General features: G+C 46.8%; 1 protein-coding gene across 18 annotated transcripts in view; it reads right to left on the bottom strand.

Annotated features, from left to right (window-relative positions):
• Positions 1-19,011, bottom strand: part of FER (FER tyrosine kinase) — a 443,173-nt gene that overhangs the window by 306,546 nt on the left and 117,616 nt on the right. For all 18 annotated transcript variants that reach the window (XR_012645737.1, XR_012645738.1, XM_074995257.1 and 15 more), the window contains one exon: positions 8,669-8,842. Coding sequence is in view for 16 of the 18 variants with exons in the window: in XM_074995257.1 (XP_074851358.1) it covers positions 8,669-8,842 (174 nt within the window). In the remaining 2 variants the exon portion in view is untranslated. The remainder of the gene's footprint in view (positions 1-8,668; positions 8,843-19,011) is intronic.

A 19,011-nucleotide genomic window follows, 5' to 3' on the forward strand; every position in this document is an offset into this window, starting at 1 on the left:
TGGCATTGAGTTCAGAATGATGTCAGATTATTAGACATCTCACTTCCAAATGGCAGACAAAAAGCTTCCATTCTTTTTGCTTGTGGTAGTAACAGAATAACCCAACACACAACTGAGTAGTAACCATGACAACAGCCTATCGTTTATGCTGCAGCATACAGGGGCTTTCACTTTTTTAGTGCGCGTTATTTACAAAGCACAACCCTGTACAATCTATTTAAGAGATAAGTGGTACTGATATTATCAAGTTATTTCTGGGGGGGAAAAAAAAGTCTAGTGAGGCACATACACACTTATTTTCTTACACATGCAGCATGCTGAAACTTATTTTCATACAAACAAAACCATTGGTTCGAATTACAGTATACAGGTGGAGGGGCCCTGATAATTGCAGGGACAAAAAGTGGGACTCGACGTACAGAGTTTGCTGATCCCTAGTTCCAGCGCCTGTGGCAGGGATGTGGGGGTGGGTGGGAGGGGAGGCTGAAGTATTGTATGGGTGTTCACAGTTTGGTTCAAAGGCTGTCAGCACACTTACAAAAATTAACAGAGGGAGCCGTGCTAGTCTGTACACTATCAAAACAAAAAGCAGTCAAGTAGCACTTTAAAGACTGGCAAAATAGTTTATTAGGTGAGCTTTTGTGGGACAGACCCACTTCTTCAGACCATAGCCAGACCAGAACAGACTCAATATTTAAGGCACAGAGAACCAAAAACAGTGTCACACTGTACCAAAAACCTACTGATTGCTATACTTACCTACACCCTTCTAGCTTCCATCCTGCACACATAAATAGATCCATTGTTTACAGTCAAGCTTTTAGATACAATCGCATTTGCTCTGATCCAACTGACAGAGACCAAAAACTACAAGATCTTTACCAAATATTCATAAACCTGAATTACCCACCTGGACAAGTAAAAAAACAAATCGACAGGGCCAGACGAATACCCAGAGAACACCTACTCCAAGATCGGCCCAAAAAAGCCAAGAACAGAACACCACTGGTCATCACCTATAGCCCCCAACTCAAACCACTGCAACGAATTATTAAAGACCTACAACCTATCCTTAACCAGGATGCCACACTCCAGAAGGCCCTAGGTGACATGCCTGTTCTCTCCTACAGACAGCCTCCCAACCTCATGAGGATCCTCACAAACAGCCACAGTCTATACCCCAGGAATACCAGTCCTGGAACCTTTCCTTGCAACAAAGCCCGCTGCCAGCTTTGTCCACGTATCTTCTCTGGAAATACCATCACTGGACCTAACCAGGTTATTCACAGAATCACAGGCACTTTCTCATGCTCCTCTACTAACATCATATACGCCATCATGTGCCAACAATGCCCAGATGCTTTGTATATTGGACAGACTTCTAACTCCCTTAGACAAAGGGTTAATGGGCACAAAACAGACATCAAAACACTCCAGATCCACAAACCAGTTAGTCAACATTTTAATGGAATGGGACATTCTGTCAATGACCTAAAGGTATGTGTGTTACTGAAAAAAAACTTTCGCACCATTCTTCAAAGAGAAACAGCTGACCTGGCTTTCATATTCAAATTCGGCACATTAACACGTGGTTTAAACCGGGATGGGAACTGTCTGAGTCACTATAGGGGCTTGTCTGCATACTTGGCTTTATCTAATTCTTGACCTTCCTCCGCTCTCTGATTTGCTCACCTTGATCATCTTTTTCTGATTTCTCCTCCTTGCTTACTGTTTTTGGTTCTCTGTGCATTAAATATTGAGTCTGTTCTCGTCTGGCTATGGTCTGAAGAAGTGGGTCTGTCCCATGAAAGCTCACCTAATAAACTATTTTGCTAGCCTTTGAAGTGCTACTTGACTGCTTTTTACAGATAAAAATTGTTCCAGTGCCCTTGCAAGGCTCAGCTGATCCCCCTCTTAGTACCAACTGGGGGTGCCCCATTCAAGGTTGCTCCTCCCTTCCCTTTGCTCCCCAACCTTCTGCTTCCACCATGTGCTCAATGCAGAAGCTTCCTTCCAGAGGCATTGTCCCTGGGGGAGGGCAAGGCTGGCCAGCCAGCTGACTATGCAGAGATGTGGGCATCCAATGCTCTCCTGGTCCTGCCCCTTAAGGGCTGTGTGGATATGAGGCCCCACTGTGATGAGGTTTTTGTAAATCCCTGGGACAGACGGGAAGCATAGTATCCCTTGCATTCAAAGACAAATCTCAGGTTCCTTTGTAAGAAATGCAAGATGCAAGTCTCCTTCTCATGCATAGTTTGATCCCTTTAACTGTTCTGTCCTGCCTTCCAAGTCATGATGATGTATCTGTCTACCCTTTAAACGGTAAAGCTCGGCATCCTAATGTTACGAAGCTGTTGTAAGCAGGACTATAAGCGACCTGGAAAAGTACCACCAGCACTCGGTTCATTCACAGAGGTCAAAAGGTTAAATTTCAGCATGGTACACCTTGTGCTTGGCCTCCAGGGGTGGTATCATTATTAACTGATCCTCTGTATTCCTCATACATTTAAAAAAAAAAAACCTAGCAGTTGGGACACCATGGCTACATCTACACTAGCCCCAAACTTCAAAATGACCACGCAAATCTGCTCATGGTAATAAGGGGACTTCGAAGTAGGCAGGGTCCTTTCGAAAAGGAGCCCCATCGGGATGAGCCACGTCAATTTCAAAGCGCCGCGGCCACCCGCACACTAATGAAGCGCTGAATATGCATTTCAGCGCTTCATTAGTAAACTTCGAATTGGCCTTTTGTGTGGCCATTTCGAAGTTTGGGGCTAGTGTAGACATGGCCCATGAGGAATAAGCACTTTGCTACAGCTCTAGTAAATGCCTGTGTGCTCTGACTCATTTCCACCTCAACTGGTACAGATTTCTCGTATGAGTACCACAGCCCATCACCAGCTCAAAATGGCAGTCAACTCGGGAAGAGTATTTGGGATGAACTCATCAGTGAGGAAGCAGACGAGAAGCCTTATACAGATGCATTGTTCGGTGTAATGGCACAGTTGGATTGTGGTAGAGATTTATCATTATGCCCAAAAGCCCTCACTGGTACAACCCACCAAGTAAATTCCATTTTCAAATAGCATTTTCTTCCACTTTTCCTGTTCTTTCCTCCCTGGAGCTACAATTTAAGGGTCAGATATCAAAGAGTATTTCCTCAAAATGAGGCTGTCACCTCATTTTTTCAGAAGGAGTCTCTGGTTATTAAAGAAGTTGGTCAAATATAATTTTAAAGATGCAGAAGGAAAGCCTGGTGCAGCAAATGAGTGAGTGACAGAGAACCAGGATTTGATATATTAAGGTCTCATCAACACAGCACTACAGTGGCTCAGCTACACTGATGCTACCAATGCCACTAGAAGAGCTGTTTCCAACAGTGTAGGTATCCCACCTCCCTAAGGCTGTGTCTACACTAGCCCAAAACTTCAACATCGCCATGCAAACGGCCATTTCAAAGATTACTAACGAAGCGCTGAAATACATATTCAGTGCCTTATTAGCATGCGGGTGGCCACGGCACTTCAAAATTGCCATGGCTCTCCGCCACGTGGCTCATCCAGACAGGGCTCCTTTTTGAAAGGACCCCCGCAACTTCGAAATCACCTTATTCCTAACAGCAGATAGGAATAAGGGGATTTCAAAGTTGCTGGGGTCCTTTCAAAAAGGAGCCCTGTCTGGATGAGCCACGTGGCGGCGATCATAGCCATTTCGAAGTGCTGCAGCCACCCGCATGCTAATGAGGCACTGAATATGTATTTTAGCGCTTCATTAGTAATCTTCAAAATGGCCATTTGCATGGCCATTTTGACGTTTTGGGCTAGCGTAGACATAGCCTAAGAGATGGTAACTATGCCAACGGGAGATGCCTTCTATTAACATAGTGATGTGTGCACTGAGTGATGTAGATATGCCAACACAACCTGATAGTGTAGACCAGGGTCAGCAACCTGAGGCACATGTGCCAAGAGTGACATGTGAGCTGATTTTCATCAACATGTGAGGCAGGAGCTCAGCCCCATCCCTCCTCCCCTCATGCAGTGGGGTGCAGAGATCGGAAGGCACCACTCTGTTCCCACAGGTGCACACCGCAGCGAGTACAGCCACCATGGGAAGGCGAGGACATGCAAGCCCTGCCTATGAGCTAGCTGGCAGAGGGGTGGACCAGGATGCAGATTTGGGGTGTCACAGAGATGCCGGGAGTGTGGCGCTGTCCCCTTCAGGCTGCAGGTGTGGGGAGGCATAGAGATGCTGGCAGCACAGGGCTGGGCCCTTCAGGCCAACGTGGGGCAGGGCAGAGCAGCTCCCCCTCCTGAAAGTGGCAGTCCCTCTCTTCCCCTTCTGCCCTCCTCTTTCTTTGGGAAGAGGACAGACCCCTCTGCTCCCCCCACCTCTGCCACCTGTCCCCCTCCCCCTCAGGACAGGGACAGAGCTCCTCTAACTCCTCAGCTTGGCCATCTGTCCACCCTCCCCCAGGGACAGTGACTGAGCCCCTCTGCCCCCTCACGCCGGCCCTTCTAACCCCACAGGGACAGGGATTGAGCCCCTCTGCCCCCCAGCATGAATTTTTCAGTCCATCTGCTCCTGCCTCTGCCCACTGTCTAGGATGAGGGCCGAGTCCACTTGCTTTCCATTTCTGCCCTGGCTTGCTACCTCATCCATCACTGTCACCATTCTCTAGACAGGCAGTAAATTCCAGCAAGGTGTCTGGAGGTCCTGCTTTCCCAGGGCTGCCCAGTTCCTCCCCCTCAGCTCACCTGCCCCCAAGCCCCACTTCTGCATGCCAGGGCTCTCCCTCCTGCCGCCAGCCACAGCTAAACAGTGAAGCTCTGCATCTTAATGTATTAATTAAGCTGTTACAAGTAGGACTATTAGTGACTTTAAAAAGTGTCACCAGCACTCGGACTGTATAACAGGGTCAAAAGGTCAAATTTTGGCACTCCACCTCAGAAAGGTGACCCTTGAGTTAGTCCCTCATGTGAGGTTTAGAGGAGCAATTGGCTTCCACAAGGACTGGACATGTGGGTCAGAGCCACCTTTATTTCAGCATGCAACTGGACCAGTTCCATGAACCAGGACTTTTTTGTTCAAAGAAACTACAAAAATAGCATTACCTTTTACAGTTCAAACCTCTAGCAAATTGTAGAAGAAAGGAAGTGACCAGTAAGTACAGAACACCACCGGAGCACAGTATTGAGAAGGAAGACATACCTTTGATAGCTTGGGAGTCTCGTGTCAAAAGCACAACCTGCAGAGCGATGCGTTGGGAAGAGAGACAAAAGACCTTCTTTGACAGATTGACCTCAAACATTCACCAGGGATTAAGAGAGACCAGTTCTACTTAGTCAGCCTGAGAGAAGATTGAGCTTTTCTGCAACATGGACTGTTCTTAGGCCAATACATTTTTTCTCCATTACGAGGAATACAAAGACTGGCATGGCTGGAACTCATGAGTCTCTTTTGCTAGTTCACATAAACCTCAGCTACTGTATTGTTTTACAAAACTAGCAACTGGTTACCTGTCAGTACGATGCAAAAAGTAACCAGAGCACTTCTTTCAATTCTTAGCTCTAATCTAGACCAGTTATGGGAAAATTTCAAGACACAGCAGGACCATTTCTTGAGTTATCCTGCTCCTCATAAGCATGCATGCGTATGCATGCCTATTCAGTCACATTTCTGTGTATTATTAAAATCATCCAAAAGACATGGGACAGAGGGGGACTTTTTGAAAGTAGATCTTCAGGTTCTCAAGGGAAAAAATGAAATACTGTTGTCATTATGATGCAATTGGGTTCTACTAATAAATATCCCAGAGCAATGACCAGAAGAATGAATCAGGCAGACTTCATTTTGAAGTTTTGAAGGAATGGTAAAACAATGAAGCCAAAGTAAATAAATTGAATTGGACTCTTAAATGCTGAGAGGACTGATGTTACTACCCGATGATTGGGAGGTGCTGAGCATAATTAGAAACTGGCCCTTTAACAGAAGAATGTAGAACACAGAGAAATGAGGTAGTTACAAGAATTTTTTGTATTTAACAAAAGGAAATGGATTTGACACACCTGTCTCAAAATATGCTTATCAGTGATGAAAACAAATCCCAGAACTCCTTAAATGGATAAATCTAAGACAACTAATATAGTCAAAATTATCTTAGGTTTTCTCTGCATGCTGCCATAGTCCATACCAAAGAGGTGTATATTTGAATGCAGACGAGAGTGTCACACACTATCTTTCTTGTGTGGACCCTGCTAATACACAGTAATACTCCCTAGCACATATTAACATAGTCATGTTTCAACAAAAGTACATTAATCAAGTTAATGCATTAGAATTTTCACCACAGCTGGTGTGGATAAAGGAACTGGGTAGACAACCTATACATAAGAGTCCTGGATACTAGTATCTGATGTTATTGTCTTAATAACATCCTGAGCTCCTCTTTTTCTCCAATTTTTACAGAAAGAAGAATATCTTAAATCTGCAATGAGATTGGAATAAACCTGAAGGTAGAGTCTTTACTACTGACGTGAGAAAAGCACAATTTGTTTTTAAAATCTATAAAGAGTACGTCAAAGGATTCTTAAAAATATGAAAGGATTATGCTATAATTATTCCTTTAGAGCACAGTTTTATCCAGCATGTCCTATGCGCTCCAACCAGCACATCTGATAATCTTGCTGAATACTGGTTATTGTCCTAGGGGGCTATGGGTATTTTCATATTCTGTCTAACAAGGCAAAAATTCTACTGAGTACTGTGGAGGAGATCTTATATGGGCAAGGAAGTAGCTCCAGGGTACTCCAAAAGCTCATAAGCATTGGACAGACAACAGCAGGTAAGACTACAGTACGGTCTCAACATTCGCAAACCCAAGGTTTGCGAATTCAAATATTCCTGGGCAGCTGCAAGCGGCCGCTTCCCCAGTGTCCAAGTCCCTGTGTTTGCAAAGTTCAACATTTGTGAGGGTTCTCAACATGGAAGCCTCACATAAGTTGTGACCCTACTGTATAAGAAAAACACAGTATCATCTGAAGTCTTACACTTATCTAGATGACCTCAGGAAGGGCTTGAAAAACTCAACATCTAGAAAACTAAATGTCTATTGAACAGGGTAAAAAAAAATTACCTACTGGATCATAATCCCAAAGCTTAATCTGCTCCATCTAAAATGGAGGCCTTGCAAAGATCATTGTACATTGTAGTTAATTGTAAATATACTGTCAAAAATATCTCTCTCTCTCTCTCTCTCTCTCTCACACACACACACACACAAACTTATTGCTAGAGTTGGTTAATTAGCAGCAATTTTTGTCAAATATATTATCAGATAAATTTTACCTTTTTTCTTTCCTATAAAAGAGCTTCTTACAGAACAGAATTCTGTCCAATGTTTTTCCTCTACCAAGTCCTCCATTTTCCCCCCTCTCTACATTGTATTCTACCCATCCTAGATTTTTGTCTCTTTTTTTCATTACTTCTTATCCCTTTGCTTACTTATGCCATATTTTGTACTTTTCCTTCCGAATTTATTCCATCATCTTTTCAACCACCTGACAACATGACTTGGAAATTTTACCAGGCACACAATCCTTGCACTCTCAGTCCACTAACCACAGACTAGAAAGGAGAACACCAATGTCACTTGTCAATCTCCTACCAATTGCTGGGAAAATGCAGTGTACTGGGATTCATAATAGAAACCTATCTTTTTAAATTTAAGTAGTAATATTATAGCAAACAAAGTTAATTCAAGGTACATTACTCTTCACTGAAAACTTCTTGACCTACGTGTCTGGGGGCTCCATTATTCATATAAGCCTTAGGATCCTAGGTATCAGATTTAGCAAAGCGCTGCCCAGAACCAACTGTGGCTTTGAAAGAAGGAATTCCTTTGAAAGAGAAGTTTAGATTCCTCAGAAAGTGATTACTCTCATCAGGAAAAGCTTTTACAGGTTGAATATCTCTTGACCAGCACCCTTGGGACCTGGTCAGTTCTGACTGAGAGAATTTGCCAAAATACAAGAAGTCAGTATTGTCTAGCAGCCTTACCAACACTTCCACTGCTTACTGGGCTCTTAGAAGACGTTTAGGGGGAAATTACAGCCAAGTGACAGCACAGAACACTGAGAGCTAACACTAGTGGCTGTAAACAACCTTTTTGGGACTGTGCGAAACTTGGCCACACACGTGGTAAGTGGACATCCAGCTAACTAAAATCATGCCACATTACAGATATTGCCAGACGAGAGAGTTCCAGATTAGAGAGGTTCAACCTGAACTTTTATTAGATTAGTTGATTTTTCAAGACCTGACCCCAGGAATGCCAAGAGGACACAGGAGAACAGATTCAAACACAGTCATGCTCTAATGGAAGGAGAAAATTTCCAGAACAGTTAGCCTAACTGAATTCACTGTCAGAGCAGTTTCCCAGCTCTCTCTTTCTAGCTAGTAACTTGTAAAAAACGCAGAGGGACTGGGTTAAACAAGAAGCAAATGCAATCCAATAATAAGAACTTAGTATTTGTACTTCTAGATAAAGAGGAATGGTGGCCTCTGCATTATTCACATCAATATTTATATGAAATAATTTTGGAAAAATATTAAGCTTTAGTAATTGAATAAATTTTTAAAAATAAATAAATCATGGTTAAAAAGGTACCTTGAACATCTCTGCCTCGATTTGCTGATAAACACCTATGTAACTCTTTTTGACTTGTTGCTTGTCTTTGATCATCATTGTAAGTCTATGTAGTGGTCCAGAGTTAAGATCTTCTGCATGTGTCTTCATTATCCTGCTAAGATGTTCCGTCTGCTGTACCATAAACAGCCAAGACTGAAAGAAGAAAAAGACAGAAGACAGCTTCTATTACTGCAAGATCAAAAAGAACTGTTGAAAAAGTACATCATAATGTAAGAGAGTTTTAGAAGTGCTTCAAAAAATATTGAGAAATATTTTCAACATTTCCCCGAATTCACTCTGACCCTTTAAATAGAGCATTATGGTAAAGTAAAATAGGCATGTCTCTAACCCTTGCACACAAGGGATTAAAAATGTATTAATGGTGTATTATAGTCACATTTCAGCATTACACCAAAGTCTAGGTTTGTCTTGAAAACCACTAACCTCACTTGAGCTACCCCCCAAACTCCTTTATTTTAACAGACATGCCTCCCATGTCCTTTCTTCTTCCCTTTCCTCTGTGTCTTTCCACTGTCCTAGCAGAATTTTCCTTTTATTGAAATCCATCTCAGTTGCATGTAACATAGTCAATTGCAATTGCTCTTGGTTATAGCAATACAGCAAACTGACATTGATTCATTAACTCTGCTGGAGCTATACCTACGTATATAAGCTGTTCATGTGAGCCTCAAACTAGCATTTAACTCAAATAAAAGTATAATCATTTGGTACCCATATAAGTTTGTTCTGTTCTGCTGAAAAGAACAGATCACAAGGTATTCAACTTTATGATAACAGGTCTATACCTCAGTACGCCAATGAGCTACCATGCCCAAGTTGAAAGTACAGTGAGTTCAATCCTTGAGGAGGCCATTTAGGGATGGGGGAAAATAGATGTCAGGGATGGGGCTTGGTCCTGCCAAGAGGGCAGGGGACCGGACTAGATGACCTCCCAAAGTCCCTTCCAGTTCTAGATGTGTATCTCCCATTCTCTTTAAGGGGAGGGATAGTTCAGTGGTTTGAGCATTGGCCTACAAAACCCAGCGTTGAGAGCTCAATCCTTGAGGCAGCCGTTTAGGGACTAGGGCAAATAGATGTCAGGGACGGTGCTTGGTCCTGCCAAGAGGGCAGGTGACTGGACTATACAACCTCCTGAGGTCCCTTCCAGCTCTAGGAGATGTGGGTATCTCTCCTAGCCATGGCTCTCCACAGCATGGCTCCCTCTGGTTTCAGGGGAGGGATAGCTCAGTGGTTTGAGCATTGGCCTGCTAAACCCAGGGTTGTGAGCTCAATCCTTGAGGAGGCCATTTAGGAATTGGGGTTAACAGATGTCAGGGAGGAGGCTTGGTCCTGCAAAGACAGCAGGGGACTGGGACTAGGTGACCTCCCTAGGTCCCTTCCAGCTCTAGGAGATGTGTGTGTGTGTACCTCCAATTAAATTACATTACAAATATATAATTATCAGTGCTGGAATATAGCTAGAACACTCTAATAAATATGTTTGCCTAATATAAATATAACAATACATTTTTACTTATTACAATTAACTGTTCTTTTTACATCTCATCTGAAAGGTACTGTCATTTGTACGTGCCCCCTTAAAGCCAGAGCAGACCGAGAGTTTAACAAAAATTTAAATGGAAGACCTCTCTACCTATTAAATTATCCACAGCATTTCTTGTAATACATGAGTGTTCTGTGGAATTTGCTCCTCAGGGTATTGAAATAGTCCCATTACTTTGTGCTTAAACAATGGTATTTAAAACCTTAAAATAAAATGAAGGAACTGACTACTTATAATCACATAGGAAAAGTTAATCTTTCTTATCCAAGAAAGAAATAATACAATTGTTCCCAATTTGTCTAAAAACCTGTTGTAAGGCTTTGTTACCGCATTTAACCCCATCACAAATGCTAATGTTTTAGATATAGCAATCACTCCAGCTCTAAATTTATGCACAGTATTTGGGATTCTACAATGTAAAAGTTACACTTATCAAATGGGAAATGTGGAGTTCTAGCTTGATGTATAACGTGTACAAAACATGATGAAAATCTTAGACGACCACAAAGTTTTCATTGAAAATCACGTCCTTAGTTAGCCAAAATAGACCACATAAACAGAAATGACAAAACTTGTAAATAGTAACTGACATTTACAGTAACTGAAGTAAAATTGTTCAATATATACCAACAAAGTGGCTGTATTTAAAAAAAAAAAAAAGAAGACGACTAAAAGAAGAAGACTAAATGAAAAGAGAAATCTTTCAAGGGAAAATAATCACATTGTCTACAGAAAAAAAGCTGATTATTGCAGAACTGTGACACCACCTTCAGTAAGAAATCTGGGTGGAGGGCACAGCTGAGCCTTGCCTTTGTACAACACAATACAATGGGATTCACACATCAAAGCTCTAATCTCAAAGATCTTGCAGGCTGAAGCGGGGAGGATGGGCGGGTAGTGGAGCACCCACAGGGACACATCTCGAAGAACCACCGTTACTACGGTGAGTAACCTCTCTTTCTTCTTCGAGTGTCCCTGTGGGTGCTCCACAATAGGTGACTACCCAGCAGTAACCCAAGATAGGAGGTGGGTAATCGGATTATGTGCAGCTTGTCCCCGAGAGGACCGCTGTCGAGAGACAGGTATCCTCTTGGAATACCCTGTGAAGGGCGTAATGTTTGGCGAAGGTGTCATAGGATGACCAGGTCGCCACTCTGCAAATGTCTTTTAGCGCAACGCCCTTGAAAAAGGCTGTTGATGCCACCACCGCCCTAGTGGAATAAGCCCTGGGAGTGGACAGTAAACGAGTATTTTTGAGTTCGTAGCACATTTTTATACAGGATACGATGTGCTTCGAGATTCTCTGTGAAGAGAGACCTTCTCCTTTCGATTTGGGAGCGAGAGAGACTAGGAGTCTATCCGTTTTCCGGAAGGACTTGGTCCTGTCTATATAGAAGGCTATAGCCCTCCTCACGTCCAGGAGGTGTAGGCGCGCCTCTTTGTTAGAGTTCTGAGGCTTTGGATAAAACGAGGGTAAAACGATAGGTTCGTTAATATGAAACTCAGAAGAAACTTTAGGAAAAAAGGCTGGATGCAGCCGTATGGTTACCGCCTCCTTGGAAAAAACAGTGCAGGGTGGCGTTGCCATAACTGCCGCAAGCTCGCTCACCCTGCGAGCTGACGTGATTGCGAGAAGAAAGGTCGTCTTTATCGTAAGGAGGCAGAGGGAAACCGTGGCCAGAGGCTCGAACGGTGGTCCTGTTAGCACATTAAGCACCAGGTCCAAGTTCCAGGAAGATGGAAGCAGTTTCCGAGGGGGGGTATAGGTTTACCAACCCTTTAAGGAACCTGGTAACCATGGGATGGGCTAACACCGTGTGCCCTTCCTCTTCATGTCTGAACGCCGAAATGGCGGCAAGGTGGACCTTTAACGAGGATAGTGAGAGTCCTCCTCTCTTGAGGTCCAGTAAATACTCTAATATTACAGGTATAGGCACCGAAAGGGGGGCTAGCTGTTTGGTAGAACACCATGCCGTGAAGCGAGTCCATTTCTGCTTGTAGGTCTTCCTGGTGGAAGTCCTCCTGCTACTTTCTAGGACTTGCTGCACTTCCTTCGTACATGTGCTCTCTAGGGAGCTGAGCCATGGATTAACCACGCTTGTAGTCGCAGGCCTTGGGGGTGCGGATGCACTATGGACCCCTGGGCTTGCGTGAGCAGATCCGGTGCCACCGGAAGGGGCATCGGTGGACGGTCCGACATGCACAGGAGTAGGGGGAACCATTGCTGTCGATCCCACGTTGGGACTATCAGGATCATTCGGGCTCCTTCCCTCCTGGCTTTCTGCAAGACTTTGTGGATCAGCACTGTGGGAGGAAAAGCGTAAAGCAGGGGGCCCCTCCACGAGATCGCGAATGCGTCCCCCAGGGACCCCCGTCCCAGTCCTGCCCTGGAGCAGAATCGTGGGCACTTCTTGTTGTGTTGAGTGACAAACAGGTCTATCTGGGGAAAACCCCATGCGTGAAAAATCAGTCGTAGCAGATCGGGACGGATCTGCCACTCATGCGTGAGTGCGAAACGCCTGCTCAGCTGGTCTGCCTTCACATTGTGAGCGCCTGGTAAGTACGAGGCTTTCAAGATTATATTGTTGGCGATGCACCAGTTCCATAACCGGACTGCTTCCGCACATAAGGCATGGGACCGAGCTCCTCCTTGCCGATTTATATAAAACATGGTGGAGATATTGTCTGTACTGATCCCGACAACTTTGCCTTGTATATGGTCTCGAAAGTGTCTGCAGGCGTTGAACACTACTCTGAGCTCCAGTATATTTATGTGCAGTGACTGCTCCGTGGAGGAACACAGCCCTTGAGTCACCTCTTCGCCCATGTGTGCTCCCCACCCTATGAGGGAGGCATCTGTAGTAAGAAAAACTGATATTTGTGGTTGGTGGAAGGGTACCCCTGCTAGCAAGTGCTTGGGGTTTACCCACCATTGCAGGGATTTGCGCACCTCTGCTGTGGGCGACACCACCCTGTGAACGGTGTGTGCTGCCGGTTTGTATACGCTCGCCAGCCAGAGCTGCATGCTGCGCATGTGTAACCTGGCGTTCTGTACTACGAACGTTGCCGCTGCCATGTGGCCCAGCAGCTGTAAGCACGTCAGGACCGGCACCGTAGGGCTGAAGGTGATGACCTGCACGAGGGAGCCGACGGCCCGAAAGCGAGTCTCTGGTAGATACACTCACGCTGTAATAGAATTTATGCGTGCCCCTATGAACTCTATGTCCTGCGTGGGGTCTATCTTTGATTTTGCCAGATTGATAACCAGGCCGAGCGAAGAGAACGTGCCTGCTGTGACGCATATCATGCGTAGTACCTCCTCCTTCGAGGCCCCTTTGAGTAGGCAGTCGTCTAGATACGGGAATATAAATACCCGCTGTCTGTGCAGGTAGGCTGACACCACTGCCAACGTCTTGGTGAAGACTCTGGGGGCCGAGGAGAAGCCAAACGGTAGGACCTTGTATTGAAAATGTTCTTTGCCTACCATGAACCGGAGGAATCGTCGGTGAGCCGGATGGCTAGTTATGTGAAAATACGCGTCTTGTAAGTCGAGGGCTGCGAACCAATCTCCATCGTCCAGTGCCGTAAGGATGGAGGCGATTGTGATCATCCGAAAGCGTTGCTTGCGCAGGTACCGGTTGAGGCCTCGAAGATCTAAGATGGGCCTCCAGCCTCCTGTCTTTTTCTCCGTGAGGAAGTACCTGGAGTAGAACCCTTTTCCTTGCAGTTGCTCCGGCACTCTTTCCACTGCCCCTATGAGCATGAGATGGTCTACCTCCTGCTTGAGCCTCGCTACGTGGGAGGCCTCCTGGAGGTGGGGCCTGGGTGGAGGTCGTGGCGGTGGGAGCGACTGGAAGGGGATGGCATACCCCATGGCTATGATCTCCAGCACCCATTTGTCTGTGGTGATCCTTTGCCACTGGTCGTAGAATGGTCGGAGGCGATGGTGGAATAGCCGCTTCGGATGACCTTGTGCGATGGTAGTGATGGCGCAGCCCTGGATCTGTGTGTCAAACTTGTGGCCTTTGGCCCTACCCCGAGGACGCACGGCTCTGTTGGGAACGTCGCCTGGGAGTTCTGTACTGCTGGTGCTGTTGATGTCGCCCTTGCTCGTAACCCCTGTGGTACGGGGGACGCTGTTGCTGGTACTGGTACTGTCTTTGTTGAGGGTAGTACTTTTTCTTTCTGTATGGAGGGGTGTAAATCCCCAGGGTCCTAAGTGTGGCTCTTGAATCTTTACTGGAATGAAGGACCGAGTCAGTTGATTCAGCAAACAGCTTCTGCGAGTCGAAGGGAAGATCGACTATCTTTGCCTGCAGATCCCTCGGTATACCCAAAGTCTGGAGCCAGGACTCCCTTCGCATCACCACTGCCGTAGCTGTGGAGCATGCTGCTGTGTCCGCAACATCCAGGGCGATCTGAACTCCCGTCCTCGAGGCCGCGTAGCCTTCTTGCACGATGGCCTTGAGCACCGGTTTCTTGTCCTCTGGAAGCGAGTCCATGAGGGAGGTTAACCTAGTGTAGTTGTCGAAATTATGGTTCGCTAAATGCGCTGCGTAATTTGCCATTCGCAACAGTAGAGTGGAGGAGGAGTAGACCTTTCTGCCGAACAGCTCTAGCTTCTTGGCATCTTTGTCTGTTCCCCCTGTCTTGAAATGAGATGTCTTTGATCGTTGTTGCGACGACTCCACCACCAAGGAATTTGGTTGTGGGTGGCTGAACAGGAACTCCATGCCCTTCGCCGGCACGAAGTATTTCTTATCCGCTCTCTTGTGGACAGGCGGAATAGTCGCAGGGGTCTGCCATATCATAGTGGCGGACTCCAAGATTGCTTCATCAAGCGTTATTGCTATTTTGGAGGAGGCCGGAGGTCTCAGATTTTTGAGGAGCTTATGGTGTTTCTCCTGCACCTCTGCTGTCTGGATGCCTTGCGTGAAGGCCACCCTCTTAAACAGCTCTTGAAACTGTTTGAGATCGTCCAGAGGATGGACGTCCCCCGGGGCCATAGCCTTGTCCGGGGAGGAGAGTGAGGAACCACTAGGGTATGCCTCTCTGGACCCTTCCGGTTCCTGTTGGCAATGGTACATCTGCTCACTGGAAGCTTGCAAAGGAAAATCTCGGGGTTCCATAACCAGTTCCCCCTGAGATTCTTGAGTCTCTGTCCCCGTTCGCGATTGCCCTCGGGGATACAGGACCGTCTGTGGGGATCTTTCCCTGGTAGATTGCCGGTGGTGTCTATGCCCCGCGTGATGGGGCGACCATGGCAGCATGGGCACTGTTCTTGGGAAGGTGACCTAGACCACTCCCTTGGTGCATACCCTCTGCGTCTGGGGGAGCGAGATCGTCGACAGACCTCGGACACTGGAGAGAGTGATTTGTGATAGTATTCCAGCGGCTCAAACCCCAGGAAGGGTGAAGGTGGTCCCAGCCAGGGCGAGGCTGGTTGTAAAAATGGAGATGGGGGCTCCGGGAAGGCTAGGGGGGACCCCTGCCTTCTGGTTGGAGTCTGCAGCCTAAGCAGAGGGCTGAGAGAAAGCAACTCCGCAGCCCTGTCTGGAGAGGGGCTGCGGTGCCTTGTTTTGTGTGCAGCCTTCCCCCTCCCTTGAGGGGGTAGCTCCGCCCCCTGACGTGTAGGGGATCTCGGCCCCGTCCGCGCCGTGCATGGCATGCTCATGGGCGGTGCCGCACGGGCGGCGTCCTCCAGTGCCTGCAGGCTGCATGCCTGCACGCTCTGCACCGCCGGTTCCCCGGGGGTCGGTGCCGCTGCTTGCGGTGCCGCCGGTACCAGTGCTTGTTTAGCCGCCGCCCTGCCTGCGGTGCGGGGCGGCTGTTTGATTATCGGAGGCTGAGCCGCCTCCACGTGGCTCTCCGTGCCGCCACCGATCAGCTGTTGCTGCGGCTGGGGGCTGTGCGCTCCTCCCGTCCCGCTCGCTGTTGCTGCCGGCAGGGATCGGGCTGGGGAGACTTTCCTCCGTTTTTGCGCTGATGGGGTGAGGGAGGCGGCTTTCCTTTTATGGGCCCCGGAGGGTCCCTCCTGCTGCGGCCGCTCCGGCACGTCTGGCTGGAGGGCCTTGTCAAAGAGCAGCATTTTAAGCCGCATCTCCCTGTCCTTCCTTGCTCTGGCTGTTAATTTTGCACAGAAGGAGCATTTCTGCGTGACATGGGACTCCCCCAGGCACCTTATGCAGAGACTGTGCCCATCAGACGCTGGCATTGCCTCTCAGCAGGACTCACATTTCTTGAATCCTGAAGAGGACATTGTTGGTGAGTCTTTCAGTTGTTAATGGGTACTTAGCACCTTCTCTGTGCTGTTTTTCCCCCTCTCCGATAGCCTGCTGCGGCAGGAGGGCTAATGGCCCTAGGCTCCTGGCCTCCGGTGCTCCGCTTGTTACTAGGACTGGACTGAACGCCGTCCCGCTTGTTGTTTCTTTTTTTTTTTTTTTTTGAAAATAACAACTGGCTAACTTAACAGTAGCCTAAGAACTTGAAAACTTTAAAGAAAAACAGTTAAAACCATTGAATACGCTAACTTGGCTGTAGCCTAGTCGGATTCTGTCTGCAGCCGACGGCGGTTAAGAGGAACTGGCGGGGACCGGATCGCGCATGTGGCCAGGAGCGCGCAAGGGAGCGGCGCGCACCGGCGCATGCGCGGTCCAGCAGAAACTGCTTGGAAGATCCGATCTGCGGCACCGGGCGAGCCCGACACCTAATGTGGAGCACCCACGGGGACACTCGAAGAACAATTTCAACTTCTTGAGGTAACTCTTGAGGCAACACAGGTCTAAAATGAGTCAGAGGGTCCGTCTGCTCTTTGGCATTGGGAAATACTGGACACGAAACCCTTTCCGCCCCCTCATATCCTGAGGAAACTCCCTCATGACCCACAGCTATGGGAAGATCTTCACCTCCAAAATGAGGATGCTTGGGAGAATGGCCCCTGAAGAGGGATGAGGAAAGAGGGAGAGATGGAGGAAAACTGCAGAGTGTAACCAAATGTTATAGTGTTGAACACACAACAAACCAAGGTAGCCCTGGCCCATACAGTGAGGAAAGGAGATAAATGGTTCAGAAATAAATGGGAGGATAGATCCCGAGGCAAGAATGGGACTATGACCTTGGGCACATCCTCAAAATGCCTATCATGGGCCACCTGGGTGACATGTGGAGTCTGACTGGGCAGCCAAGGAGGACAGGATGGGCTGGCTTCATCTAAAGCAGTGGCGGGTGGGCTACCTGTGACCTCAAGGCCACGTACAGCCCATCGGGGTTCTACGTGTGGCCAATGAGAAATTTTGTTTACTGTTGCCAGTGATTCCACTGGTTTCTGCCTACACAGGTTTTCATCCCCCCACAAGTAATACTAAAGTGACACAGACTTAAAGAAAGGGCATGTGAAGTGAGATGCATGCTAATTCCACGCAACATTGACTGTGAGAGCTGTGCACACCCTCTGCATTCAAAGTACTGCTAGGATTCATTGGGCACATCCTTCAAATTCTAGGTTTGCAAGTGAAATTAATGAAAGTACCATATTCTAGGAGACTATCTTAGTTACAACCATCTTGCAGTCCACTGAGATAAAGGAGGGCAGCTCATGAGGTCTACGCACTAGCCTGCATGCAGATGTCGCACTGTAGCAGCTACATCAACCCCCACAGTTTACTGTTGGAATGGAAAATATTTCACCTGTTGCAGCATCCCTCGTATACAGTCTAGCTTTTTGCCAACCAGAACAAAAAATATTTATTGTACACTTTTGCCTTTTCTGTATTATTGAAAAGTCTACAATATCCCATCTAGTAACAGTATCAGAGAGGTAGCTGTGTTAGTCCGTATCTTCGACAACAACAAGAAGTCCTGGGGCACCTTACAGACTACCAGATATTTCGGAGCATAAGCTTTTGTCTTTCTCCCCAAATGCAAACAGAAGGACATAATACCAAAAGGAATGAAGGTGAAAAACCCACTGAAATCAACATACTGCACAGATTATAGTAAGAGATTGTGCCACACGCTCTCCAAGAAACTGAGGAACCACCTGATCAGCATCCCGTACAGCAAACAGGAAAACATCAAAAGAGCGCTCTCAAATCTGGGGACCCTCATAAACAGACAATCTTCCACACAAACCTCCACATGGCTGGACTTCACTAAAACAAGACAGGAGATTTACAATGCACATTCCTCCTCTCTACAGAACAAAAAGGACTGTAAACTGTCTAAACTCCTACTTTCTGCATGGGGCTACAATAGTGGTACCCTTAACTCACCCAGCAATATTGTCAATCTATCCAACTACGCACTCAGCCCAGCAGAAGAATCTGCCCTTTCTCAGGGACTCTCTTTCTGCCCCACCAACCGCACAAACTTGATACAGTTCTGTGGTGATCTGGAAGCCTACTTTGGCCATCTTCAGCTCAAGGAATACTTCCAACGTGACACGGAACAGTGCACTGACCCACAGGTATCCTCCCACCCACAGTTCAAGAAAAAGAATTCCCCATGGACTCCCCCGATGGTTGAAATGACAAACCGGACCTATACATAAAATGCTTCCGCCAACGTGCACAGGCAGAAATTGCTTACCCCATAACCTCAGCCATAAAGAACACAACGCCATCAACAGCCTCAGAAACAACTCTGACACTGTCATCCAAGAGGCCAACAGAGGAGGTGTTGTTGTCATCATAAATAGGACAGACCACCAAAAGGAGGCTGCCAGGCAACTCTCCAATACCACATTTTCCAAGCCTCTGTC

Source organism: Carettochelys insculpta, chromosome 5, assembly GCF_033958435.1.
Source record: "Carettochelys insculpta isolate YL-2023 chromosome 5, ASM3395843v1, whole genome shotgun sequence".
Lineage (NCBI taxonomy): Eukaryota > Metazoa > Chordata > Testudines > Carettochelyidae > Carettochelys > Carettochelys insculpta.